Consider the following 27,663-nt stretch of genomic DNA (forward strand, 5'->3'; position numbering starts at 1 on the left):
CAGCGCGTGCGTTACAGCCACCCACCAATGTGTAACAAAAAAACTTGCTCCACGCATCTCCTTAAACTTTGCAACTCTCACTGCCACTCTCTCATTTCCACACTGGGAACAAGGATCTGACTGACTATCTATGACTCATCATTTGCTATGCTTCTGTATAGGAAGGAACTGCAGATGCTGGTTTAAACCAACACTCATCCCTTCCCCCCCCCCCCCCCCTCCAACCCTCATGGGTGCTGGAATCAGTAACAAAAAGGAATGTTCACCAATGTTCTGGCTGAAATCAGCAAATTCCACACCGGATTAGCGCTGGCTGGGTGGTTAATCATTTGTGAGACTGGGTTTAGTTTAAACTCAGAGATGCAGGCCCTTCGGCCCACCGAGTCCGTACTGACCAGCGATCCCCCCGTACACGAACACTATCCTGCACATGAGGGGCAATTTACATTTGTACTAAACCAATTAACCTACAAACCCCGTACGTGGGAGGGAACCGGAGCTCCCGGTGAAAACCCACGTAGGTCACGGGGAGAACATACAAACTCCATACAGACAAGCAAGCGTAGTCAGGATCGAACCCAGGTCCCTGGCTGTGTAAGGCAGCAACTCTACCGCTGCGCCACTGTGCCGCCCCTAATCCCACCAAGCAACAAGAGACGCAAGGAACAGCTGATGCTGAAAAATTACATACTACCGGAATAGCTCAGCGGGTCAGGTGGCATCTCTGGAGAAAATGGGGAGGTGACATTTTGGATCAGGACCCTTCTTCAGACTGAACATCACCTAACCATTTTCTCCAGAGGTGCTGGCTGACCCACAGAGTTACTCCAGCTCTTTGATATGTCTTTTTTTTTTTGTTGCAAACCAGCATCTGCAGTTCCTTGTATCGACATTTGCAAGTTATTTGTAACCATCTTACATAGAAACATAGAAAATAGGTGCAGGAGTAGGCCATTCAGCCCTTCCAGCCTGCACCGCCATTCAATATGATCATGGCTGATCATCCAACTCAGTATCCTGTACCTGCCTTCTCTCCATACATAGAAACATAGAAATTAGGTGCAGGAGTAGGCCATTCGGCCCTTCGAGCCTGCACCGCCATTCAATATGATCATGGCTGATCATCCAACTCAGTATCCTGTACCTGCCTTCTCTCCATACCCCCTGATCCCTTTAGCCACAAGGGCCACATCTAACTCCCTCTTAAATATAGCCAATGTACTGGCCTCAACTACCTTCTGTGGCAGAGAATTCCACAGATTCACCACTCTCTGTGTGAAAAATGTTTTTCTCATCTCGGTCCTAAAATACCTCCCCCTTATCCTTAAACTGTGACCCCTTGTAAATGTTAGAGGTGCATGGTCCGAGATTATAATATGATGATATTTTGAATTGTAGGTATATGGGATGAGCATAGAATCTATTAAAAATAGTAAAACACAATAAATCTAGTAAAACATAATATGCTGGACGGTCTCGGCGAGTCAGGCAACACGTGTGGAGGGAAAGGATGGACGACGTTTCGGGTTGGGACCCTTCTTCAGTCCGACCCGAAATATTGTCTGCCCATCCCCACCCACACCCACTGAGTCCCTCCAGTTCTGTTCCAGATTCCAGCATATGCTGTCCTGTTCAAGATTCCAGCATCTGCAGTTTCTTGCATGAAAAGCTGGGGACATTTTCCTGATTTCCTCCGTCACCCCGCAATAGTTTAAATGTGGTTTGCTTGGCTACTCAGAGACTTACAAATCTCCCCAAATGACTGTAGGAAACACAGCTCAGATCTCCCACGTTAGAAAATCACTCCTGAATAAAAAAATTAGAGAGTTAAAGCAAAGGTTCCAAATAACCCAACAACTGTAAATTGTAATGCTATGTAAATGCATTGTAAATGCTATACCCAATGTAGTCTAATCATACTGCACAAGACAGGTTATTAGTACATCTAGCTTTTGTGCATGGTCACAAGTTTATCGCTTTTCCTCAGGTTTTCCAGCATCGGTAGGCAACCATTTTGGATTCCACAAAAAATTAGGCGACCATTTTGAATTCCACATCCGATTCCTTGATGCCTTCATCAAACCCGTTTCGTTATAAAAGGTCTTCAAATAGCTGTACAAAAGGTGCAGAGTCTAGAAATCCTGCAAACTTCGAATTCTGCGACTTAAAAGTAACGCCGCACGCTGTCGAGTGTCGGGTATGTTTGCTGGGAAGGACCAGCAGCAGGCGCTGTTCTAAGCACGTTTAGCACAAGCCCCAAGCTCCTGGTGTGAATGATGTCCTTTAGGTGAGATACCAAATAAGAGTTGCAGGTTAACTGGCTCCAGCTGGTTGAGATTTTGCGTTAAAAAGTAATTCCATTGCTCGTTATCTCATCGGCTGGCAGCACCGAGGGCGAGATCCTCCATTTTGTGTCTCTCCTCGCGCGAGTTGCTAGGCACAAAACCGCCGCTGTGTTCTCTGGCAGAGTAAGCCGCCTCCTCTGAAAGTAATTCTCCGCAGAGGGAACGTTTTGAGAGGATTGCTAGGTGCGGGGCTCTATGTACATGAAAGTGACTTTGAACGTGTCAAATTTATTGCTGAAGGCCGCTGAGAGGGGCGCGAGTGTGCCCGCTGCTCACAATTGTATCCTGGAGTTACAACAGCACGTACACCTATCAATGTTGGCGAGTTCACTCCACTTCGACAGGTTATTAGCAAATCTAGCTTTTGTGCATGGTCGCAAGTTGGGAACAGCTGCCAGATCAGGCCCAGGATTCTGGTGGAGGCCGAGATCTTGCTGCAGCGACTGTCTTGCTGGTCTAATCGCTGGGTTTTGAGATTGAAGTCGAATGATCGCAAGTGGGGATCGGGTTGATAAAATGGTTCCGAATTCTAAATGCTGGGAAAGGAGGGGGACTGATTGCCTAGCTGGGCAAGACGGGTATGGCAAGCTGGTTGAACGCTGTTGGCGTTTCTGTCGGGCAACTTCTCATCCTCAGGGAACCGGGGAGGCAGAGAAGGTCCATGAGCCGCTGGAAGCTGGGAGTTGGAGGAGGCTTCTTCACGTTTACCGCCCTGTCCTTTGTGCAACCTCTACATCCGGGGGAGAACGTGCCCCGCGATCCGAAGGCGCAGAGGAGTTCCGACGGGCTGTGGCGGAAGGAGATCTTAATGGACGTCTGGTTCGATGCCCCGCATTGGACTGCCATCCCGGTCTCGCCCTGCAGTTTGCAACAAGTAGAACAGGAAATGGGCGGTGGGATCCTCAGCTCCTCTCGGACGTTCCCCTGGTCAGTAACGTAAGTGAAGGAGGTCAGGGCAGCCCCCCAGGTGCACAGGGCCGACATGGCAAAGCCAGAATTTGTCCATCTCGAGTCATTTTCCAACAGGCAGCAACAAAGGCCGGAGGGAGAGCCCGGAGGCTTGGCCACGTCAGCCACCGCTGGGTTGAACGGCGGGAAGGGCTCGGCCTCCTGCCGGCATTTCGCTCGGTCCAGGACAACTCCTTGGCCCACAACCGGTTTCTCGGCGCTGGGGAACGGGTCCGCCTGGCCCCTCGAGTACACGGCCTGTCGGGCGAGCGCTGAGCCGGCGATTATTCCTGCCACGCCAGTCAGGTAGACGAACCCCAGCATGCATGCAACCTGCAACAGAGAGTCGAGGTTAGTTTGGTGGTGCCACAAGGAAACACCCAGTCCGCACCGATCAGCGATCCCCGCACATTATAGGGCCTGTCCCACTTTCCCGAGTCCTCTGCCAAGTTGCAAGGACCTTAAAAAAAAAAAAAATCAAGATTTTTGTGATCTACGAACTCCTACTCCCGACTATCTTTTTACTCGTGGACTTTTTAGTCATGCTGGAAAAAACGTCCCGACTTACCCGATGCCCCGAGTACCTACGGCTGGCATAACGAGCCGCTACGATATATCTACGGACTCCTACGGACATTCTCCAAGTTCGTTTTTATCATTTAAAAATAAATTGGATAGGTATATGGACGGGAAAGGAATGGAGGGTTATGGTCTGAGTGCAGGTAGATGGGACTAGGGGAGAGTAAGTGTTCGGCACGGACTAGAAGGGCCGAGATGGCCTGTTTCCGTGCTGTAATTGTTAAATGTTATACACCTCCAGTTTAAATTCCATTTGGAATATTTTGGAGGGTCAAGAAACCAAGAACCAAGATATGGTGTTATATGGAATCAAGGGTAAAACTCGGGAGAATTCGTGAGTAACTTCGTGAGTAAGTGGGACAGGCCCTTAACACTATCCTACAAACACTAGGGACAATCTCCATTTATGCAAAGCCAATTGACCTACAAACCTGTATTTGGAGTGTGCGTACAGACAGCACACATAGTCGGGACCGAACCATACTGAGTCACAGAGAATTTTTTTCCAGTTTACCGCTACTTTATTGTCACGTGTACCGAGGTGCAGCGAAAAGCATTTCTGTTGAGTGCCATCCAGTCAGCGGACAGAATATACACGATTACAATCAGGCCGACAACAGTGTACAGATACAGGAGAAAGGGAATGTTGGTTTAGTGCAAGGTAGACACAAAATGCTGGAGTAACTCAACGGGTGAGGCAGCATCTACGGGTCGAGACCCCAAACGTCACCCCATTCCTTCTCTCCACAGATGCTGCCTCACCCGCTGAGTTACTCCAGCAATTTGTGTCTTCCTTCGCTTTTATCCAGCATCTGCAGTTCTTTCTCACACGTTTAGTGCAAGATAACCGTTTTGAGTAGAGCAGAGCTGCCAAGTTTTGTCAGAGAATTTCAGTATTCTGGTACCTGAAAAATCAGTATTTTGCTGAGGAAATTAGTATTTCTACGCAGTGCCATTTTGTTGAATTTTTTTTATATGTGCGGTCATACCCATGTAAGAGTACAAGAATGCATAACTTTGCTCCCAATTGACATTTCTTCCACGCACCTTACTTGACAGTGCATTCATTGCCATCTCTTTGTATACTGCTGTTTGAACGGCTGCTTCCTGCTTTTAGCACCAGATGATGACGTGGAAGCCATTTTGGAAGCCTCCCTCTCCGTTCCTCTCTTTCCCTCCCTCTCCCTCCCTCCCACCCTCCCTCTCTCCTTCCTTTTTTGTACTGTCCCTCTCTTATTCCCTCCCTCCCTCTTACCACCTCCTTCTCCCGCTCTCCCTCCCCAAACAGTCTGTGACCCATAGCGCTGTGGCCATAGCTCTATGTGTAAAGCCCATCGCACTATGTGTAAAGCCCATAGCGCTCCAGCTGGTAGCGCTATATTTAGAACCCATAGAGCCCTAGCGGACAGCTCTTCTTTTAAATTCCCACGCGCTAAACGGTATGTTAGCATTCATAGCAAAAGGATTTGAGTATAGGACCAGGGAGGTTCTACTGCAGTTGTACAGGGTCTTGGTGAGACCACACCTGGAGTATTGCGTACAGTTTTGGTCTCCTAATCTGAGGATGGACATTCTTGCCATAGAGGGAGTACAGAGAAGGTTCACCAGACTGATTCCTGGGATGGCAGGACTTTCATATGAAGAAAGACTGGATAGACTCGGCTTGTACTCGCTAGAATTTATAAGATTGAGGAGGGATCTTATAGAAACTTACAAAATTCTTAAGGGGTTGGACAGGCTAGATGCAGGAAGGTTGTTCCCAATGTTGGGGAAGTCCAGAACAAGGGGTCACAGTTTAAGGATAAGGGGGAAGTCTTTTAGGACCGAGATGAGAGAAAACAAAATTCACACAGAGATTGGTGAATCTGTGGAATTCTCTGCCACAAAGGGTGGTTGAGGCCAGTTCATTGGCTATATTTAAGAGGGAGTTAGATGTGGCACTTGTGGCTAAAGGGATCAGGGGGTATGGAGAGAAGGCAGGTACAGGATACTGAGTTGGATGATCAGCCATGATCATATTGAATGGCGGTGCAGGCTCGAAGGGCCGAATGGCCTACTCCTGCACCTATTTTCTATGTTTCTATGTAAACCTGTAACGGGACAGGCAGATCAAAGCTTACAAAAATAATCATCCAGATCTTGAAATTTAAAATACTAATAGATTTAATCTGCTATAACTTTTAGAGGTACAGTATGACTTTTTTGCATTTTTCTTGCATTTTTTAAGCAGCAAGATGAAACAGAAAGTCGGGCCGGTTTAAAAAAAATCCGTATTTTACAAAGCAAAATTGTATATCCGTATTCTTATCGCATTTCCGCACCAAATATGGAAAATCCGTACTACTTGGCAGCTCTGGTAGAGGTTTAAAAGAGTGGTGCGATTGTAATGAATGATGGCAGATCCACTTTTGTGAGCGGCACGCTGAGAGTCGCCAGGCCTGGATGCTATGTTGCATACTTGATCACAGTTAAATGCAAACGAAACTTGCATAACTCGTTGCTCTGTGCCGTCCCTTTCAACAAGAATCAAACAATCAAACAATTATTATGGGTGTGAATGAAAGCTACCTTGACAACATGCTGGTAGAATTCTGAAAACACCTGTTGCCACAGCGCCTGCTCCAGCAACACACACAAGTCCGTGTATGTGAACCAGCCTCGTTTTAGTCCCTGCGACTCGGCCACCCTACAAAGAAAGAAATTGAAGCACACGATAAAAATCCTTGCAGCACGGAAGGTTACGTGATCTACCTATATCTCTTCCGAACAAGGGTCCCCGCCCCAAAATATCACTTATCAATCTTTTCCAGTGATGCTACCTGACCCGCTGAGTTACTCCAGCACTTTTGTGTTCTACGTAATGTATCTTAACTTTAGACTTTATAGAGATACAGCACGGAAAAAGACCCTTCAGCCCACCGAGTCCTCGCCGACCATTAGTTTAGTTTAGTGTCCCGTGTACCGAGATACAGTGAAAAGACTTTTTGTTGTGCACTATCCAGTCAGTGAAATCTAAACTATACATGATTACAACCAAGCCAACCGCAGGATGAAGGGCATAACGTTTAGAGCAAGATAAAGTCTAGTAAAGTGCATTTAAAAATAATCTGAGGGTCTCCAATGAGGTAGATGGTTGTTCAAGACCATTCTCTAGTTGGTGATAGGATGGTTCAGTTGCATTATGACAATTGGGAAGAATCTGGAGGTGTGTGTTTCCACATTTCCGTACCTCCAGCCTAATGGGAGAGGGAAGGAGTGGCCAGGGTGCGACTGGTCCTTGATGATGCTGCTGGCCTTGCCGAGGCAGCGTGGGGTATCAATGGAGTCAATGGAAAAGGGAGGTCGGTTTGCGTGATGGTCTGGGCTGCGTCCACAATTCTCTGCAATTTCCTGACGTCTTGGATGGAGCCCAAACCAGGCTGTGATGGGGACAACTATATCCATGGACAGTTGGCGAAAACTCCACAACATTGCTATTGCACTGGGTCCGATAAAGAATCTTGCTTTTCAAGGCAGGGCCCAGGACTGAATGGGTGACTTCACAAATAAATATGTGGATTCATAACAGCACCTATAGATTCTCCTTACTTAATCCCCCCTCTGTGATCCCCCCGACTCTACGACCACAACATCTGTTGCATCCGCTGCCCTAGGTGTCAGCTGCTCTACGTCGGTGAGACCAAGCGCAGGCTTGGCGATCGCTTCGCCCAACACCTCCGCTCGGTTTGCACTAACCAGCCTGATCTCCCGGTGGCCCAGCACTTCAACTGCCCCTCCCATTCCGAATCCGACCTTTCTGTCCTGGGCCTCCTCCATGGCCAGAGTGAATCCCACCGCAAATTGGAGGAGCAGCGCCTCATATTTCGCTTGGGTAGTTTACACCCCAGCGGTATGAACATTGACTTCTCCAATTTCAGGTAGTCCCTCCTTCCCCCCTCCTTCCCCATCCCCTTCCCAGCTCTCCCACAGACCATTGTCTCCGCCTCTTCCTTTCTTGTTCCCACCCCCCCCGCCCCACCCCCACAGGATAGGATTGGTTTAGGGGCCAAATGCAGGCAGTTGGGACTAGTGTAGATGGGGCATGTTGGCCGGTGTTGCCAAGTTGGGCCGAAGGGCCCGTTTTCACGCCATATGACCCCCTGACTCTACAATAAGAGTTGATACTGTCTCCGCCTCTTCCTTTCTTTGTCCCGCCCCCCCCCCACATCAATCTGAAGAAGGGTCTCCACCCGAAACGTCACCTATTTCCTTCGCTCCATGGATGCTGCTTCACCCTCTGAGTTTCTCCAGCATTTTTTTCTACATTCTCCTTACTTTAATTGATTTAAAGATTAAAGCAGGGAAACAGGCCCTTTGGCCCATCGTCCTTGCCGACTATCAATCACCCGCTTAGACTTGTTTATACGCTATCCCGCTTTCCCACCGACTCCCTTCCCACCAAGTGTAATTAACCTACAAACCCCCGCGCCTTTGAAATGTTGCAGCGCCCGGAGGAGGAATGCCATGCAGTCACAGGGAAAACATGCAAACTCCACCCCAGGTCAGGATCAAACCAGTCTCTCGTGCCGTGAGGTGGCGGCTCTACCAGCTGTGCCACTCTGCCACCTAATTTGGTGTAATTATAGAGTTCAGTCTTAGCATGCGGGTAATTAGAAAGGCTCACGGTATCAGGATAAAGGTTTGCAGGTTTAGACTAGAGAGATCGATGTTGGAAAGGGTGGAGGGAAGATTAACGAGGATGTTGCCAGGACTCGAGGGCCTAAGCTATAGGGAGATGTTGAGCAGGCTAGGACTTTGTTCCTTGGCACGCACGAGGATCAGGGGTGACCTTATGAAGGGTATAAGATCATGAGAGGATTAGATAGCGTAAAACACAGAGTATTTCACTCAAAGTAGGGGAATCAAGAACCAGGTTTAAGGTGAGGGGGAAAAGATTTAATAAGAACCTGAGGGGTAACTTTTTCACACAGAGGGTGGCGGGTGTATGGAGCGGGATGCCGCAGGAGGTAGTCGAGGCAGGTACTTCAATGGCTTCTTTGAGTAGGAAAGAACCTCAGATGCTGATTTAAATCGAAGGAAGACACAAAATTCTGGAATAACTCAGCAGGACAGGCAGCATCTCTGGAGAGAAGGAAGGCTCTCGACCCTAGTGGGTATAGGATGGTGTTTGTGTGCGGGGATCGCTGGTCTGTTTCCGCACTACAATACAATACAATTTATTTGTCATTTGGACCTCGTTGAGGTCCAAACGAAATGTCGTTTCTGCAGTCATACATTACAAAACGAAAAAGACCCGAGACACAACACAGTTTACACAAACATCCATCACAGTGCATCTCCCCTCGCTGTGATGGAAGGCAAAACAAAACTTATCTCTCCCCTGCACTCCCCCCCGATGTCAGAGTCAAAGTCAAAGCCCCCGGCGGGCTACATAGAAACATAGAAAATAGGTGCAGGACGAGGCCATTCGGCCCCTCGAGCCAACACCGCCATTCATTGCGATCATGGCTGATCGTCCCCAATCAATAACCCGTGCCTGCCTTCTCCCCATAACCCTTGATTCCACTAGCCCCTAGAGCGCTATCTAACTCTCTCTTAAATCCATCCAGTGACGTGGCCTCCACTGCCCTCTGTGGCAGGGAATTCCCCAAATTCCACAACTCTCTGGGTGAAAAAGTTTTTTCTCACCTCAGTCTTAAATGGCCTCCCCTTTATTCTAAGACTGTGGCCCCTGGTTCTGGAGGGGCACTGTATCTCTAAACGAAACCAACCACAATCCTATTGAAGGTAGACAAAAATGCTGGAGAAACCCAGCGTGTGCAGCAGCATCTATGGAGCGAAGGAAATAGGCAAGGTCTCAGGCCGGAACCCTTCTTCAGACCCAGGATGCTCCATAGATGCTGCTGCACCCGCTGAGTTTCTCCAGCATCTTTGTCTACCTTCGATTTTCTAGCATCTGCAGTCCCTTCTTAAACACAATCCTATTGGAGCACACTTTCGTGGTCAACTCCTGCTCCAATCCCTGATGTTCTTTCGCAGCATTAAGGGCGTGTCCCGCCCGCTTACGCGATTTTTTGGGCGACTGCCGGCACCCGTCATAGACGCAGCAGGTCAGCGAAAATTTTCAACGTGTTGAAAATCTAGCGGCGACCAGAAAAATGTACGACTCTTTGGGCGACTACTCACGACCATACAGGCGTCACCCTTGCTACACCGCTGGGTTTTCAACACGTTGAACATTTTCCAGACCGGCTGCGACTATGACGGGTGCCGGGAAGTCGCCGAAAAGAATCGCGTAAGTGGGACAGGCCCCTTAAGGGTATGTCTTGGCTGCTCTCAGCCTAATTATTTCCCATTGCAACAGTGTGTAAACACAGCTAGTGTTCCTTGCCAACGCCCAGTAACAGCACACCTACCTTCCCTCCAGGCGACTCAAAAGCTCAAAGAATTCCTGGGTGTTAACGTACAGGTTCCAATCCTACAATGCCAAATAAAAAAAATAATTGAGTATAAACTGCCACACACACGTAGGAAGTTGAGAGGAATAGACGCACAGATTCTCTTGCCTTGAGTAGGGGAATCGAGAACCAGAGGACATAGGTTTATGGTGAAAGGGGAAAGATTTAATAGGAACCCGAGGGTAACATTTTCCACACAAAGGGTGGTGGGTGGATGGAACAAGCTGCTGGAGCAGGTAGTTGAGGCAGGTACTATCGCAACGTTTTGATGGGTGCATGGATAGGACAGGTTGAAGAGGGATCTGGGCAATCAATCAATCAATTCGTTTTATTCAACACATACACATACAAGTGCAGTGAAATGAATTTGCCAGCAGCGGTACAATTAAAAAGGAACACACAATACAAAATAAAATTTAAAACAAACATCCAGCACAGCATTCTTTATTGTGGTGGATGGCACAAAGTAGTCAGGTGGGACTAGCGTAGATGGGCCATGTTGGCCGGTGTGGGCACGTTGGGCCGAAGGACGTGTTTCCACGTATGACTCTGTGACTAAAGGGCCTGTCCCACTGTACGAGCTAATTCAAGAGTTCTCCCGAGTTTCCCTGTTTCGAACTCGGAGAATGATGGTAATGGCGGCTCGTCGGTACTCGGGGCTCCCGTGGACATTTTTCAACATGTTGAATAATCTTCACGAGTCTTCAAGAGCTTACCGCGTTTCCCGAGTGCCTGCCGTTAGTGTTACGAGCCGCTAAGAGACGTCCCCGAGCTCCGACGTACCCACTACGTACATTCTACATGCTTACTACGAGTTATTAAACTCGGGAGAGCTCTTGAATTACCTCGTACAGTGGGACAGGGCCACAAGTTTAGATTACGGGCAATATTTTTAACATTTCTACAAGTAAGTTCTACACATTTCCAATGGGCCGACCCGATAACTTACGATGGCTCGCAGGAAGTTCATCTCCAGGGTGTTGACCACTTGAACGTCCAGCTTTCCCGCAGCCCCCCACTCGTCATTGAACACCTCCTCCTCTTCCCCCTCATCGTACAAGTACTTGCTGGCGACCATCTGGGACAAAAAACAAAGAAGCCGGTTGAGAAAAAAAGAGTGCTGGATGGACACCGTCACAGCGACAGGTTTGCCTGCCCGCGGAAGGAACCACTCAACGAAAACACAAAGTGCCGGAAGAACTCAGCCGGGCAGGCAGCATCTGTGGAAGGGAATGGACAGACATTTTGGATCGGGACTCTTCTTCAGGTCTTGACCCAAAGCTATTGAAAGAGACCAAGTAGCCGACCATCCCACACATCTTTTGGAATGTTGGAATGAAATCTAGAGCACATGGAGGAGATTCACATGGCCTCAGAGAGAGTAAACTCCACACAAACGTGTTACGGTTGATTCATAATCCATCTTTGATGTTTTCACTACACATTGAATGAACAGCAAAAGAGCCCCTGGATAGCAGTCATTAAGGCACGCTACCTTGCTTTTATAAGTTCATAAGAAGTTCTCAGAGCAGAATTAGGCCATTCGGCCCATCAAGTCTACTCTGCCGTTCAATCATGGCTGATCTATCTTTCCCTCTCAACCCCATTCTCCTGCCTTCGCCCCATATCCCCTGACACCAGTACTAATCTTTGATGCTGGAACAATAGTGTTCTTCTTAAAGCAGGTGGGAACCTCATAATGGTGCAGTGAGAGGTTAAAGAGGTCCGTGAATACCTGCCAGCTGGTCCACGTAGGTCCTGACGAGTTTACCCAGGTATTTTAACCAAGACTTATCCCTCAACTAAATTCATTAAACTAGTTTCTCATGGTGTTTCCAATGAAGTACAGTTACTTTAGTATTGGCTATACTCACTCTATACTCATGACTACGTAGCCGGTCATAGTGCAAACTCCATCATCAAGTTCGCTGACGACACCACTGTTGTGGGACGTATCACTGATGGGGATGAGTCAGAGTATAGAAGAGAGATCGAGCGACTGTCCATATGGTGCCAGCACAATAACCTGGCCCTCAACACCAGCAAAACCAAGGAACTGATTGTGGACTTTGGAAGGAGTAGGATGGGAACCCACAGTCCCGTTTATATGGTTGAAAGGGTCAAGAGCTTCAAATTCCTGGGCGTGCACATCTCTGAAGATCTTTCCTGGTCCGAGAACACTGATGCAATTATTAAGAAAGCACATCAGCGCCTCTACTTCCTGAGAAGATTACGGAGAGTCGGTTTGTCAAGGAGGACTCTCTCTAACTTCTACAGGTGCACAGTAGAGAGCATGCTGACCGGTTGCATCGTGGCTTGGTTCGGCAACTTGAGCGCCTTGGAGAGGAAAAGACTACAAAAAGTAGTAAACACTGCCCAGTCCATCATCGGCTCTGACCTCCCTTCCATCAAGGGGATTTATCGCAGTCGCTGCCTCAAAAAGGCTGGCAGCATCATCAAGGACCCACACCATCCTGGCCACACACTCATCTCCCCGCTACCTTCAGGTAGAAGGTACAGGAGCCCAAAGACTGCAACGACCAGGTCCAGGAATAGCTACTTCCCCACAGCCATCAGGCTATTAAACTTGGCTCGGACAAACTCTGAACATTAATAGCCCATTATCTGTGATTTGCACTTTATCAGTTTATTTATTCATGTGTGTATATACGTATATAATGGTATATGGACACACTGATCTGTTCTGTAGTCAATGCCTACTATGTTCTGTTGTGCTGAAGCAAAGCAAGAATTTCATGGTCCTATCAGGGACACATGGCAATAAACTCTCTTGAATCTTTAATCTTGACGGAAAGGGGCCAGTGTTTGTGTACGGGAAGCTGTGAAATGCAATGCGGTAACCAACATAGAGTTTGACAGAGTGAAAGAGAGATTGTATGATAATTACCACCGTACATTATAGGAGTTTGCGAAGCACAAATATCCTATTCCGTTTCCACCCATAACTGAAGCAACTACACTATGTAGGTTGGAAAGCTATTTGGAAAATACTGAGAATCTGACAGGCACTGTGTTGACGAGGTGACCATTTTGTTGAACACGTGCGCTCGGTCCGCCAAGGTCTGCTAGACCTCCTGGTTGCTAACCATTTCATCTCCTCTTCTCATACCAAGCCCATTCTCACACTGACCTTTCTGTCCTCGGCCTCTTCCATTGCCAGTGAGTCAATAGACAATAGGTGCAGGAGGAGGCCATTCGGCCCTTCGAGCCAGCACCGCCATTCAATGTGATCATGGCTGATCATCCCCAGTCAGTTCCCCGTTCCTGCCTTCTCCCCATATCCCGACTCCGCTATCTATAAGAGCCCTATCTAGCTCTCTCTTGAAAGTATCCAGAGAACCGGCCTCCACCGCCCTCTGAGGCAGAGATTTCCACAGACTCACAACTCTGTGAGAAAAAGTGTTTCCTCGTCACTGTTCTAAATGGCTTACCCCTTATTCTTAAACTGTGGCCCCTGGTTCTGGACTCCTCCAACATCGGGAACATGTTTCCTGCCTCTAGCGTGTCCAAACCCTTAATAATCTTACATGTTTCAATAAGATACCCTCTCATCCTTCTAAACTCCAGAGTATACATGCCCAGCCGTTCCATTCTCTCAGCATTTGACAGTCCTGCCACCCCGGAAATTAACCTTGTAAACCTACGCTGCACTCCCTCAATTGCAAGAATGTCCTCCCTCAAATTAGGGGACCAAAACTGCACACAATACTCCAGGTGTGGTCTCACTAGGGCTCTGTACAACTGCAGAAGGACCTCTTTGCTCCTATACTCAACTCCTCTTGTTATAAAGGCCCGCCTGCCATTCGCTTTCTTCACTGCCTGCTGTACCTGCATGCATCTGTGAGTCCACAGGCAAACTGGAGGAACAGCATCTCATATTCCACTTGGCTAGCTTACAACCCAATGGTATGAAAATTCTCTCCAATTTTTAGTAACATTTCCCCCCACCCATTTCTCCTACTATCCTACCCCAGTTCCTCCTCTCTCTGTCAACTGGAGAGTTAGATATAGCTCTTAGGGTACTGATTATGGATGATCAGCCATGATCATATTGAAAGGCGGTGCTGGCTCGAAGGGCTGATTGGCCTACTCCTCCACCCATTTTCTATGTTTTCACCTATATCCATCCCTCTGGTTTTACATTCATTCCTCTTCTAACCTTACCTGGTACTCCTCTTCTCATACCAACCCCATTCTCATACTGACCTTGCTGTCCTAGGCCTCTTCCATTGCCAGAGTGAGTCAATAGACAATAGGTGCAGGAGGAGGCCATTCGTTTTTGTTTATTTTCCAAATCTAGCCTTTCTCCGTGTTCATAAGTGATAGGAGCAGAATTAGGCCATTTGGCCCATTAATTCTATGCCGCCATTCAATCATGGCTGATCTATCTTTCCCTCTTAACCCCATTCATAGAGTTGGCCTCTACGGCCGTCTGTGACAATGAGTTCCAATTGCCCACCCATTCCTTCTGCCTTCTCCCCATATCCCCGAACAGCCCCTCCCATCACGAATCATACTATCTCTGCACGTAAAAAATATCCCTAGAGTTGGCCTCCTACGCCGTCTGTGACAATGAGTTCCAATTGCCCCACCCATCCTGCCTGATCGAACCCCTTCACCTTGGTCCTTCTATCACTTAATCAGTCTGAAGAAGGTTCGGACCCGAAACGTTAGCCCTATCTCCTTCGCTCCATAGGATGCTGCTGCACCCGCTGAGTTTCTCCAGCATTTCCGTGTACAGGTGCACAACCTTTTATCGCCGATAGATCCAAATAACGAAAACCTCCGAAATAGCGGCCATTTTTTCAGTCCTTGAAGAAAGGTCCTTGAAAACGTTCCACCGAGGGCGGCCCGCAGAGGTGACCAGCGGAACCTCCGGTCGGTCCTCGAAGAAAGGGGAACTAAATCCCCGTTCATAAAAAGAGAAGGTGAGGCTATCTTGCGCGTGGAGGGTTAATAATTGACAATCTGCTGCTGCCTGCGCCGCTGAGTTAAAAGTTCCACGGTAGACTCACAATACAGTGTATCGTGAGTCCTTGCGTGGTGAACTTTTTTACTCAGCGGGGCAGGCAGCAGCATATTTTCGATCCCTTCAGTTTCACCCCACCTACACCGCTCTGCTTCCCGGCCATGTGTGTGACCCTGTCCCTCCCCTCTCCAGCTCCCCGCCCATTGCACCGGCGCGGGGGCTTTTGCACTGTCTTACCGGAGACGTCAGGACCAATTGGGACATCGACACACCAGGCCCCACCGCAAGCACGGAGATCCAGAGACCCACCGCCAGCAAGCAACTCCAGCCCAGCCCGCTCCAACTCCAGAGGGAAACTGCAAACTGGCTGGAGACGTTCAATGGACCACAGAAGCCGTTCCCCGAGCCTGCGCCCCCTCATCGGGCCACCGACCCCCAGGCCCACTGCAAGCACGGAGATTCCCAGAGACCCACAGCCAACAGCAGCCCAGCCCCGCTCCACTACAGAGGAACCTGGGTTTGCGATGACGGGGCCGCAGCTCGGGGCGTCCGTAGGGAGGCCCATCGGGGAGGGGTTCCTGTTGGGTCCCTGACGTCCTCCGGCCACCTGCACACTCCTCCGGGAACTGTAACCGCCCTTGCAGGAGAGTGGGGTTGTTTTGCAGTTTTTCAGAGGGAGGGGGCAAGGCCAACTCCAGCCCTAGCCCCCGCTCCAACTCCAGAGGAACACGCTCCCGTAGGGGCCGAAGCTGATGGTGTGCAAGGTACGTCTTGTGTCTTTGGGTGTGCGCAGGCTCGGGTTGTGGGCGAACCTGCCCACTGTCACCCGGGGTAGCGGCCCATCGGGGGAGCGGATTTCCTCTGGAGTTGGAGGGGGAGGGGGTGTATTGTGCTGTGTTGATCGCCCCTGCTATCCCAGTGGACAGGGAGGAGGACCAGCGGCTTGTTTAGGACTGGTGGGCAATCACTTCCAAAGTTCTGCCCCACAACAGTCAGTACACCCTCTCTACAACTGGCATTTCATACAAACATTTATTCTGCAAGAAAAAACTACACTGAAGACTCAAACTCGCGACCCGAGTAACTGCCGGGATCAGGCGCAACTCGCGACATTGCGGATATGAGCCGAGCACTCCTACCACTGAGCCAGCCCTTTAAAATCTACGCTAAAAATTTCCATTCCCTGAAGACCGACAATTCTGATTATCGAAAAGTGGCTGGTTCCCAAGGCTTTCGGATAAAAGGTTGTGCACCTGTACCTCCTTCTATCACTTGCCCAGGTTTGTCCCATCCCCACCTCTCTCTTCCTGCTCTCGTCCCCACCAGTACCAAAACCATTCTGAAGGGTCCCAACTTGCAGTATCATCAAGGACCCACACCATCCTGCCACCACAACTCATCTCCCTGCTACCTCCGGGTAGGAGTACAGGAGCCTGAAAGACTGCAACAACCAGGTTCAGGATACGACTACTTCCCCACAGCCATCAGGCTATTAAACCTGGCTCGGACAAAACTCTGAACATTAATAGCCCATTATCTGTTATTTGCACTTTATCAGTTTATTTATTCATGTGTGTATATATTTATATAATGGTATATGATCACACTGATCTGTTCTGTAGACAATGCCTACTATGTTCTGTTGTGCTGAAGCAAAGCAAGAATTTCATTGTCCTATCAGGGACACATGACAATAAACTCTCTTGAATCTTGAAACTGTGCTGTTCCATGTTCTCCAGAGATGCCGCCTGAACCGCTGAGTTACAACCGCACTTTGTGTGTTTTACGGCAGAAAATCAAATGCCGACTTCCTTCTTTGGATCTGAAGTAAAGAGAGGCAAAGGCGGGGGAAAGGTCGTTCACTCACCATGGATATCAGGAAGAGGTCCGACGACGAGATCTGCTGCAGGTATTCCGGGTTTCGATGTCGGAGCCGTTCAATGTAGACAAGGGCAAGCATCATTGCACAAGGCGAGATACAGGCCTCCCTGTAGGAAATGAGAGCAACACCCGCTCATAGGATTATTACTCCCTTCATTGACAAGGTTTTTTTTAACAAGGTCTTACAGAATGAAAACAGGCCCTTTGGCCCAAACATACTCACGCCGACCAACATATCCCATCAACACTAGTCCCACCTGCCCATAATCCTCTAAACCAATCCTGTATATGTACCTGCCCAAATGTCTCTTAAACGTTATAATAGTACCTGCCTCAATGACCTCCTCTGGCAACTCTTTCTATATACAATCTCCCCATCCCACCTTAAACCCATGTCTTCTGGTTCGCGATTAACCAACTTTGGGCAAGGGACTCTGTGCATCTACTTGATCTGTTCCTCTCATGATCTTGTACTCCTCTAGAAGATCACCCCTCATCCTCTTGCATTCCAAGGAATAGAGTCCCAGCCTGTTCAACCTCTCCCTATAGCTCAGGCCCTCGAGTCCGGGCAACATCCTCGTACACAACATTGCCAAAACTGTGCTGAAACATTATCACTGGGCAAATCTATTTAACTCACGAGGGGGGATCTTATAGAAACTTACAAAATTCTTAAGGGGTTGGACAGGCTAGATGCAGGAAGATTGTTCCCGATGTTGGGGAAGTCCAGAACAAGGGGTCACAGTTTAAGGATAAGGGGGAAGTCTTTTAGGACCGAGATGAGAAATGATTTTTCACACAGAGAGTGGTGAATCTCTGGAATTCTCTGCCACAAAGGGTGGTTGAGGCCAGTTCATTGGCTATATTTAAGAGGGAGTTAGATGTGGCACTTGTGGCTAAAGGGATCAGGGGGTATGGAGAGAAGGCAGGTACAGGATACTGAGTTGGATGATCAGCCATGATCATATTGAATGGCGGTGCAGGTTCGAAGGGCCGAATGGCCTACTCCTGCACCTATTTTCTATGGTTCTATGTTTAAGGTGCAAGTAACTCACATATTTTCTTTTGATTGATTAAAAAATACAGTATTGAAACAGGCCCTTTGGCCCGCTCTTAGACCCTGGCCTTTAAACTGGAATTATTTTAGCAGAGCTAGAAGGTCTCATGAGGTCTACCATCAGCACTTCCTTGGTGGAAGCAAGCAATGCATATATTCAAGAAACAAGCACAATTTAAAAACAAGTTATCCCCTCAGCAGCCTGTGGTCACAGGAGTGGAAGGCAACCTCATCTCCATGACACAGCTACATCTCTTCACCAGATAAAAGCTGTCCATGGTCTGAGCTCCCCAGAGGAGCGTGGGTGAAGCTCAACAGACTTGGTACTGGAGTTGGGCGTTTCAATGCCAGTGTGTGGAGATGGGGGCTCCGCCAGAGCCCAGCCTGTGAGTGCGGAGCAGAACAACAGACAGCCAACCGTGTCATCTCTGGGTGCCCGCTCTACCACCCACCCGATGGAGCTCAGGGCCTGGCAGACATTGACGCAGAGACAACAACCCGGCTGCTCAACACCCGGCTTGAGACCTGAACAAGTTAGGTCTTTATTCTTTGGAGCGCAGAAGGTTAAGGGGGGACTTGATAGAGGTCTTTAAAATGATGAGAGGGATAGACAGAGTTGGCGTGGATAAGCTTTTTCCATTGAGAGTAGGGAAGATTCAAACAAGAGGACATGATTTGAGAATTAAGGGACAAAAGTTTAGGGGTAACATGAGGGGGAACTTCTTTACTCAGAGAGTGGTAGCTGTGTGGAATGAGCTTCCAGTGGAAGTGGTGGAGGCAGGTTCGATTTTATCATTCAAAAATAAATTGGATAGGTATGAATGAATGAATGAATGAATGAATGAATGAATACGTTTGATAGGTATATGGACGGGAAAGGAATGGAGGGTTATGTTCTGAAGGCAGGTAGATGGGACTAGGTGAGAGTAAGTGTTCGGCACGGACTAGAAGGGCCGAGATGGCCTGTTTCCGTGCTGTAATTGTTATATGGTTAACTATTCCTTTGGTTTATGTTTCATTCGCAAGAAGAAGAAGAAGGAGAAGAAGCAGCCTGAACAAAAGACCTTTCCCTGCCATACTAAGTGTCAGGTCATTAACTCATGTATTGTTTTTGATTGATTTTAAAGATGTAGCAAGGAAACAGGCCCTTCAGCCCATCGAGTACACGCCGGCCATCGATCACCCGTTCACACTAGTTCAATGTTATCCCACTTTCTCATCTATTCTCTACACATTCGGGGGCAATTTACAGAAGGTTCAAGGTTCAATTTTATTCGTCACATGCACCAATTAAGGTACAGTGAAATGAATTACCATGCAGCCATACAGTTAAGCCAATTAACCTACAAACCTGTACATCTTTAGGATGCAGGAGAAAGCCGGAGTACCTGGAGGACACCCACGCAGTCACAGAAAAGGTAGACAAAAGTGCCGGAGAAACTCAGCGGGTGCAGCAGCATCTATGGAGCGATGGAAATAGGCAACGTTTCGGGCCGAAGCCCTTCTTCAGAGAAGATTGGTTTACTGTGAAGAAGGGTCTCGACCCGAAACATCACCCATTCCTTCTCTCCAGAGATGCTGCCTGTCCTGCTGAGTTTACTCCAGCATTTTGTGTCTATCTTTGGTTTAGTTCATTGTCACGTGCACTGAAGCACAGTGAAAAGCTTTTTGTTGCGTGCTATGCAGTCAAGCGGATAGACTGTACATGATTAGTCAAGTCAAGTCAAGTCACATTTATTTATATAGCACATTTAAAAAACAACTCTCGTTGGCCAAAGTGCTTTACATTTGTTATAAGAATAGTATAAACAAACAAACTACAGACATATATACATATAGCCCTCGCTCAGTGGACGTCAGGAAAGGCTTGGGAGTATAGATAAGTTTTTAGTCTTGACTTAAAGGAGTCGATGGAGCGGGCAGTTCTGATGGGAAGGGGGATGCTGTTCCACAGTCTAGGAGCTGCAACCGCAAAGGCGCGGTCGAGATTGCAATCGAGATGTCCGTGATGCTGCAAACTCCACACAGGCAGCACCCGAGCTCAGGGTGGGACCCGGGTCTCGGGCTCTGTGAGGCAGAGGCTCGACCAGCTGTGCGCCACTGACACAATTTTGATCAGAAACTCTTCGTATACAGTTTGACTCCCGGACAGATTTGGAATAGAAGTGAAAGTGCTGGAATCAACAAAACGCACTAGAGCTGAAAACAATGGCCCTTTACTGTCTTTGTGGGTCAGTGAGCTGGAGCGAGTCATTCAGTCTCCTCTAGGTTGTGAACGAACTGTCGACGTAAATAAAAGAACTCTGCTGATCAGCATTCAGTGGGGATGCAGTTCTACAGTCTTTAATACCATCATGACACCCATCCTTAGAAGCAATTCAACCACTTGCAAGTCTGTATATAGGTATTTGATGTGAAGAGGGGACCATCATCCCTTCCCTGAGTACACAGAATCTTAAATAATTCAAGGTTAGTTCACACAAGTCATCCCCCAGTTGCTTATTCGTTCCAGCTCTCAGAGTTAAAGTGCTTTCAATGGATTTACTTGCTTGTCAGGCTTCACACACTAATCTAGTGAACAGGCAACAAACTGGCTGTGAGGAAAGTACCATTTCAGCAAAAACAACGAGGACATGCGATGTAAGATTTTAAAGAAAATATATGATGCCGTGGGAAGCGTTTTATCGGGATGCATCACAGCACGGCTTGGGAACAGCTCCATCCAAGGCCGCGAGAAATTGCAGAGAATTGTGGACGCAGCTCAGACCATCACGCTAACCGACCTCCCTTCCATTGACTCCACTTACACTTCATGCTGCCTCGGCAAGGCCAGCAGCATAATCAAGGGCCAGTCTCACCCTGGCCACTCCCTCCTCTCCCCTCTCACATTGGGCAAGAGGTACAGAAGTGTGAAAACGCAGAACCTCCAGAATTCAGGGTAGACAAAAAAATGCTGGAGAAACTCAGCGGATGAGGCAGCATCTACGGAGCAAAGGAAATAGGCAATGTTTCAGGCCGAAGGGTCTGAAGAAGTGTCTCGGCCCGAAACGTTGCCTATTTCCCTCGCTCCATAGATGCTGCCTCACCCAAATTATCACTAATGCATCCACTATTTCTGGGGCTACTGGATGCATTAGTGATAATTTTCACCACTCTCTGTGTGAAATAGGCAACGTTTCGGGCCGAAACCCTTCTTCAGACCCTTCGGCCCGAAACATTGCCAATTTCCTTCGTTCCATAAATGCTGCCTCACCCGCTGAGTTTCTCCAGCATTTTTGTCTACCTACAGGGAGATCAGGTTGGTCAGTACGAACTGAGCGGAGGTGTTGGGCGAAGCGATCGCCGAGCCTGCGCTTCTTCCTCCAGATGCAGGACAGTTTCTTCCCAGCTGTTATCAGGCAACTTAACCATCGTACACAACAAGAGAGCAGCCCTGAGCTACCATCTACCTTATTAGATACCCTCAACATATATTTGATCGTACTTTACTGAACTTTATCTTGCACTGAACATTACCCATGTTACCCCCTTGATCATGTATCTCTGTACACTGTAAATGGCTCGAGTCTAATCATGCATTGTCTTTCCGCTGACTGCCCAGCAGGCAAAAAAAGCTTTACATTGGGCCTCGGTATAAGTGACATTTAACAAAACCAAACGTTGAGGCAGTACAAAAGATAAACTGTGGGTAGACAACAATGCTGGAGAAACTCAGCGGGTGAGGCAGCATCAATGGAGCGAAGGAAACATAGACAATAGGTGCAGGAGTAGGCCATTCGGCCATTCGGCCCTTCACCGCCATTCAATATGATCATGGCTGATCATCCAACTCAGTATCCTGTACCTGCCTTCTCTCCATACCCCCTGATCCCTTTAGCCACAAGGGCCACATCTAACTCCCTCTTAAATATAGCCAATGAACTGTGGCCTCAACTACTTTCTGTGGCAGAGAATTCCACAGGTTCACCACTCTCTGTGTGAAATAGGCAACGTTTCGGGCCGAAACCCTTCTTCAGACCCTTCGGCCCGAAACGTTGCCTATTTCCTTCGCTCCATAGATGCTGCCTCACCCGCTGAATTTCTCCAGCATTTTAGTCGACCTTCGATTTTCCAGCATCTGCAGTTCCTTCTTAAACAAGAGATAAACTGTAACAGTGTGCTGAACGGCTGGTGGATAACGAGTGTAGTTGTTCTTAGTAACAGTCTCTTCACAAACAGATCACAATAGCCACCCAATTAACATTCCACGTTACCTTGCCACATGAGCAGCATATTTCTTCCGCAGTTTTCTTATTGGGCTTGGAGCCGATTTCTGAAGTAGTTCGACTGCAATATCTAAAGAGACAGGAGTTTGGAATTACATCGGTTTGGCGTGATCTTAAGGATCTTTTTTTTTTTTTTTTAATAAGTTTTTTATTAGAGGCATATGCATATCATAGTCCAAACCAATACAAACTTTGTTTAACGGTTACATATTAAATATCTAGGATTCCAGGGACTCAATTACCAAAGTAGCTGGGGTCCTCCTTTATCGGTTACATATTAACATTGCCTCTAATTATTTATTTATATTTATAGATAGAAAAAAGAAAGAAAGGAAATTAGAAAAATAGAATAAACTATCAATAATACAACTTAGGAGATAGGTCCGGAGGTCAGAGAACGGAACCATTCATCTAGTCCTGGGTTCAGGTTTCAGTCCGGCTTCCGCGCCAGTCCAATCTACCCCTTCAAATAATCTATAAATGGCGTGATCTTAAGGATCTTAAGAGCTCTACACCATTGAGTATAGAAGTTGGGGGGGGGGACGGACGGACGGGGACGTGTTTAGTTTAAGTTTTAGAGATACAGCGTGGAAAATGGCCCTTCGGTCCAACAAGTCCGCATCGACCAGCGATCCTCTCCCCCGACATCAGTCTGAAGAAGGGTCTCTACCCAAAAAAACGTCGCCAATTCCTTCTCTCCATAGATGCTGCCTCACCCGCTGAGTTACTCCAGCATTTTGTGTCTACCTTCGGTTTACCAGCATCTGCAGTTCTTTCTTAAAAACGTATTTATCTCAAATGTTGGTATCCAGTCTATCTGGGAGGGGGTGGGGGGGGGATTTAATAGGAACCTAAGGTGCAACTTTTTCAAAGAATCACTGGCAGCTCGGGTTGCCTATATTTCAGATCCTTTGAGGTCCCAAAGAGGCTGGTAACATGGGTTCTGAACTGTTGCCCTGTGATCCACTTCACCCAGAGGGGAAAAACTGTGGTCAGAAAACTGAAGATACACCCACCTCTCTAAACCATCTGAGGTAGACTCAAAATGCTGCAGTAACTAAGCAGGTGGGCGACTTTTCAAATCTGGGCCCCTCTTCAGACTTTGTAGATGATTGGTACAAAGCAACATCTGCCGTTTCATAAGTTCATAAGCTATAGGAACAGAATTAGCCATTCGGCCCATCAAGTAGGGATGGTACGGCGGCGCAGCGGTTGAGTTGCTGCCTTACAGCACCAGAGACCCGTGTTTGATCCTGACTACGGGTGCTGTCTGTACGGAGCTTGTAACTTCTCCCTGTGACAGCGTGGGTTTTCTCCGGGATCTTCGGTTTCTTCCCACGCTCCAAATACGTACAGGTTTGTAGGTTAATTGGTTTGGTGTGAATGTAAAATTGTCCCTTGTGTGTGTGTAGGGTACTGTTCGGTACGGACTAGGTGGGCCGAAGGGCCTGTTCCCGCTCTCAATCTCTAAAACGAAAACTGTCTACTTTGCGTTCAATCATGGCTGATCTATTTATATTACTTGCTATTATACTCCATAAGACTGATATTTATTTGATGCCATTTAAAACATCCCAAGACCCCCATACGGAACTGATTATTTTCGGGACGGCAGAAGCCTGCCCTGAGCTATCAATATTTCAAAGACGTTTCCTTAATTATGGCCTGATACCGGCGAAAAAAATTATACTTAAATTTTGGAAAAATACAGCTGCCCCTACTCTTAAAATGTGGATCACAAGCATGTCTGAGACGTTACATCTTGAAAATATGAGACTTGACTTAGCAGGAAAACCAGAGCAATTTTCAAAGACGGATTCCATTCATTGATTCATTACAAGGATAGTATGGTGCAGCACAACTTCGGAATTAAACCGATTTACGGGCTGGGTGATGGGTGGGGAGAGAAATGAAGCAGGTATAGCATCACTTTTTTTTTTTCCCCCCGTTTTTGTCTTTTTATTTCTTTACGGTTTGCCTATTTCTCTTACTTACCCACTCTTCGACTACACTCGTTCGGTAGTTTAGGGGTTCTATTCTTACACATTCACTTTCTCTTTCATTCTCTTTCTTCCTTGCTCTTTCTCTCTTTTTCTATTTCATCTTTGCTAAAATTTAAATTGAAGCTGTCCAATAAATGTATTATGCCGCGGTTTATACTTTTGTACACGGCTTCTAGTGAAAATAAATAAATAAACAGAGACATCCCAAGGCCCTCTAGTAGCAGCTGCTGCTCCGACATTTGTCCACGACACTCGCTTCTAGCACTGCTGGAAATATTTTCAAGGATAGAATCAAAACCCGGAGTGATGACGAGGCTGCATGTACCAACTTACCAGTGACCGGACAGGACAGAGCGTCCATGTTGTAGTCTATGTCTCGACCATAGTAGAGCCGCTTTTTCACTCTCTCCGTTATCTTGCAGTGGCCTGGAAGGAGCTGCGGAGAGCGGGGGGGAAAAACTGTCAAGTGTGAAGTTATAGGAAAGATATTGTCAAGTTTGAAAGAGTTCAGAGAAGATTTACGAGGATGTTGCCAGGACCAGAGGGTGTGAGCTACAGGGAGAGGTTGAGTAGGCTGGGTCTCTATTCCTTGGAGCACAGGAGGGTGAATGGTGATCTTATAGAGGTGTACAAAATCAAGAGAGGAATAGATCGGGCAGATGTACATAGTCTCGTGCCCAGAGTAGGGGAATCGAGGACCAGAGGACATAGGTTCAAGGGGAAAAGATTGAATAGGAATCTGAGGGGTAACTTTTTTACACAAAGGGTGGTGGGTGTATAGAACAAGCTGCCAGATGAGATAGTTGAGGCTGGGACTATCCCAACACTTAAGAAACAGTTAGACAGGTACATGGATAGGGCAGGTTTGGAGGGATATGGACTAAGCTCAGGCAGGTTGGACAAGTGTTGCTGGGACATGTTGGCCTGTTTCTACACTGTATCACTCTATGACTGTATTTATGAGCATACCTCACTACGATCTATTGAAAGCGTTAGGGCAAGCACGGTGGGAGTAGAGTTGCTGCCTTACAGCGTCAGAGACCCGGGGTCGATCCTGACTACGAGAGCTGTCTGGATGGAGTTTGTACGTTCTCTCCGTGGCATGCGTAGGTTTTCTCCGAGATCTTCGGTTTCATCCCACACTCCAAAGACGTACAGGTTTGTAGGTTAAGAGTCAAGAGTGTTTTGTTGTCATGTGTCCCAGATAGAACAATGACATTCTTACTTGCAGCAGCACAACAGAATATGTAAACAATATAATAAATGGGAAAAAATAAGTTAATTTTATAGTTAAGTGTACTATCTTTACATGTGTTCAAGCAGGAACTGCAGATGCTGGAAGATCGAAGGTACACAAAAATGCTGGAGAAACTCAGCGGGTGCAGCAGCATCTATGGAGCGAAGGAAATAGGCGACGTTTCGGCCCGAAACGTCGCCTATTTCCTTCGCTCCATAGATGCTGCTGCATCCGCTGAGTTTCTCCAGCATTTTTGTGTACCTACTATCTTTACATATTCTGTTGTGCTGCTGCAAGCAAGTGATTGGCTTGGTGCAAATGTAAATTGTCCCTAGTGTGTGTAGGATAGTGTTAGTGTGCGGAGATCTCTGGTCGGTGCAGACTCGGTGGGCCGAAGGGCCCGTTTCCGTGTTGGATCTCTAAACTAAACCTTAAAACCTTGGATAACTAAGTGCAACCTTAAAAGAAATCTTTCAGTTTTACACTAAATCTCAGGATACCGAAGATACCTTTTTCTAAAAGGACGAGAGTTGTTGTCATTTTAAACCAACATAATTTAAAGCAACTTTAGCAGAAAGAAAGTATGATTTAGGCTCAAATTGAGGGGGAGAAAGATTTAAGAGGAACCCGAGGGGCACCATTTTTTTTTTTACACATACACAAAGGGTGTGTAAAAGGTATATGGAACCAGCGGTCAGAGGAGGTAGTTGCGGCAGAATGTTTGGCCAGGTACATTGATAGGATAGGTTTGGAAGAATATGGGGAGATTGCTGGCAGGTGGGACTAGTGTAGATGGAGCATGTTGGTCGGCATCGGCAAGTTGGGCCGAAGGGTCCGTTTCGACGCTCTGTGACTCCGTGATGTTTCAACAAAGAACTAAAACCGAACCGCAGCAGAAGATCAAATGTTTTTAGGAGGATGTAGATTGCAAGCTGGCTTTGGTACGGAGAGTGGAGAGCGTGCGTAAAGGGCAGTTATTTACACTGGGAGATTGGTCGTGGCACTCCATGAGGATCAAATTGATTGATTGAAAGATGCAGCGTGGAATTAGGCGTCTCGATCCACCGAGTGCGCGCCAACCATCGATCACACATTCACACTAGTTGGGCAGCACAGTGGCACAGCTGATACAGTTTCTGCCCGGGTTTCATCCTGGCCTCTGGTGTGGTTTGAGTCTAGTTTGCACTTTCTCCCTGACAACATGGGTTTTCTCCAGGTGCTTGTTTCCTCCCATACCCCAAAGGCGTTCAGGATTGTAAGTTAAGGGCCTGCCCCACCAGCATGCGATTGCATGCGTCTAGTTGTGGGCACCGTGGTCGCTTGAGGCGTACGGCCGCGCGGGGCCGGTCCCACTTCGAACCGTGGAGGCGTATGGAGTTGTGCGGGGCTGGTCACGACATCGCGCGGGGCTCCGAAAATCCCGCACTATCCGAAAATTCCGCTCGCCAATGGCCTGTCGGCCCGCAAGCGGATCGACGGCGTACGCCTAGCACGTGGCATTGCACGATGACGTCACCGCCCAGTGTGCCGTTGCACGATGACGTCACCGCCCAGTGTGCCGTTGCGTGATGACGTCACCGCCCGACGTCCAGATTAAGTCGGCCCGCCTCCTGCCCAGCTAATTGGTGAGTATGATGTAAATTACGTCACACGCGAACTTTGCGTGTACTTAGCACGAACTCCGCTTCCGTTTGGTCGCGCTAAACGCATGCAATCACATGCTGGTGAGACAGGCCCTTTAATTGGGTTCTATAAATTGCCCCAAGTGTGTAGGGAGTGGATGAGAAAGTGGGTTAACATTGAACTAGTGTGAACGGTGCAGACACGGTGGGCCGAAGAGCCTGTTTCCATGCTGTGTCTCTAAACTAAACCTATGTAATCACACTTTCTCATCCACTCA

The 27,663-nt window shown here is 47.8% G+C and overlaps 1 protein-coding gene across 2 annotated transcripts in view; it reads right to left on the reverse strand.

Annotated features, from left to right (window-relative positions):
* Positions 1-223: 223 nt before the first annotated feature.
* cnppd1 (cyclin Pas1/PHO80 domain containing 1) overlaps positions 224-27,663 on the reverse strand; it is a 40,033-nt gene continuing 12,593 nt past the window's right edge. The window contains exons 2-9 of one of the 2 annotated variants that reach the window (XR_004412668.1): positions 24,860-24,962; positions 22,512-22,593; positions 17,188-17,308; positions 11,280-11,408; positions 10,289-10,350; positions 6,441-6,558; positions 1,442-3,626; positions 224-236 (exon numbers count right to left, since the gene is read on the reverse strand). Coding sequence is in view for 1 of the 2 variants with exons in the window: in XM_033024886.1 (XP_032880777.1) it covers positions 2,907-3,626; positions 6,441-6,558; positions 10,289-10,350; positions 11,280-11,408; positions 17,188-17,308; positions 22,512-22,593; positions 24,860-24,962 (1,335 nt within the window). In the remaining variant the exon portion in view is untranslated. Of the gene's footprint in view, positions 237-1,243; positions 3,627-6,440; positions 6,559-10,288; positions 10,351-11,279; positions 11,409-17,187; positions 17,309-22,511; positions 22,594-24,859; positions 24,963-27,663 lie in introns of those variants that run through there. The other variant, XM_033024886.1, reaches the window with a different exon arrangement.

This window comes from Amblyraja radiata, chromosome 7, assembly GCF_010909765.2.
Source record: "Amblyraja radiata isolate CabotCenter1 chromosome 7, sAmbRad1.1.pri, whole genome shotgun sequence".
Classification (NCBI taxonomy): domain Eukaryota; kingdom Metazoa; phylum Chordata; class Chondrichthyes; order Rajiformes; family Rajidae; genus Amblyraja; species Amblyraja radiata.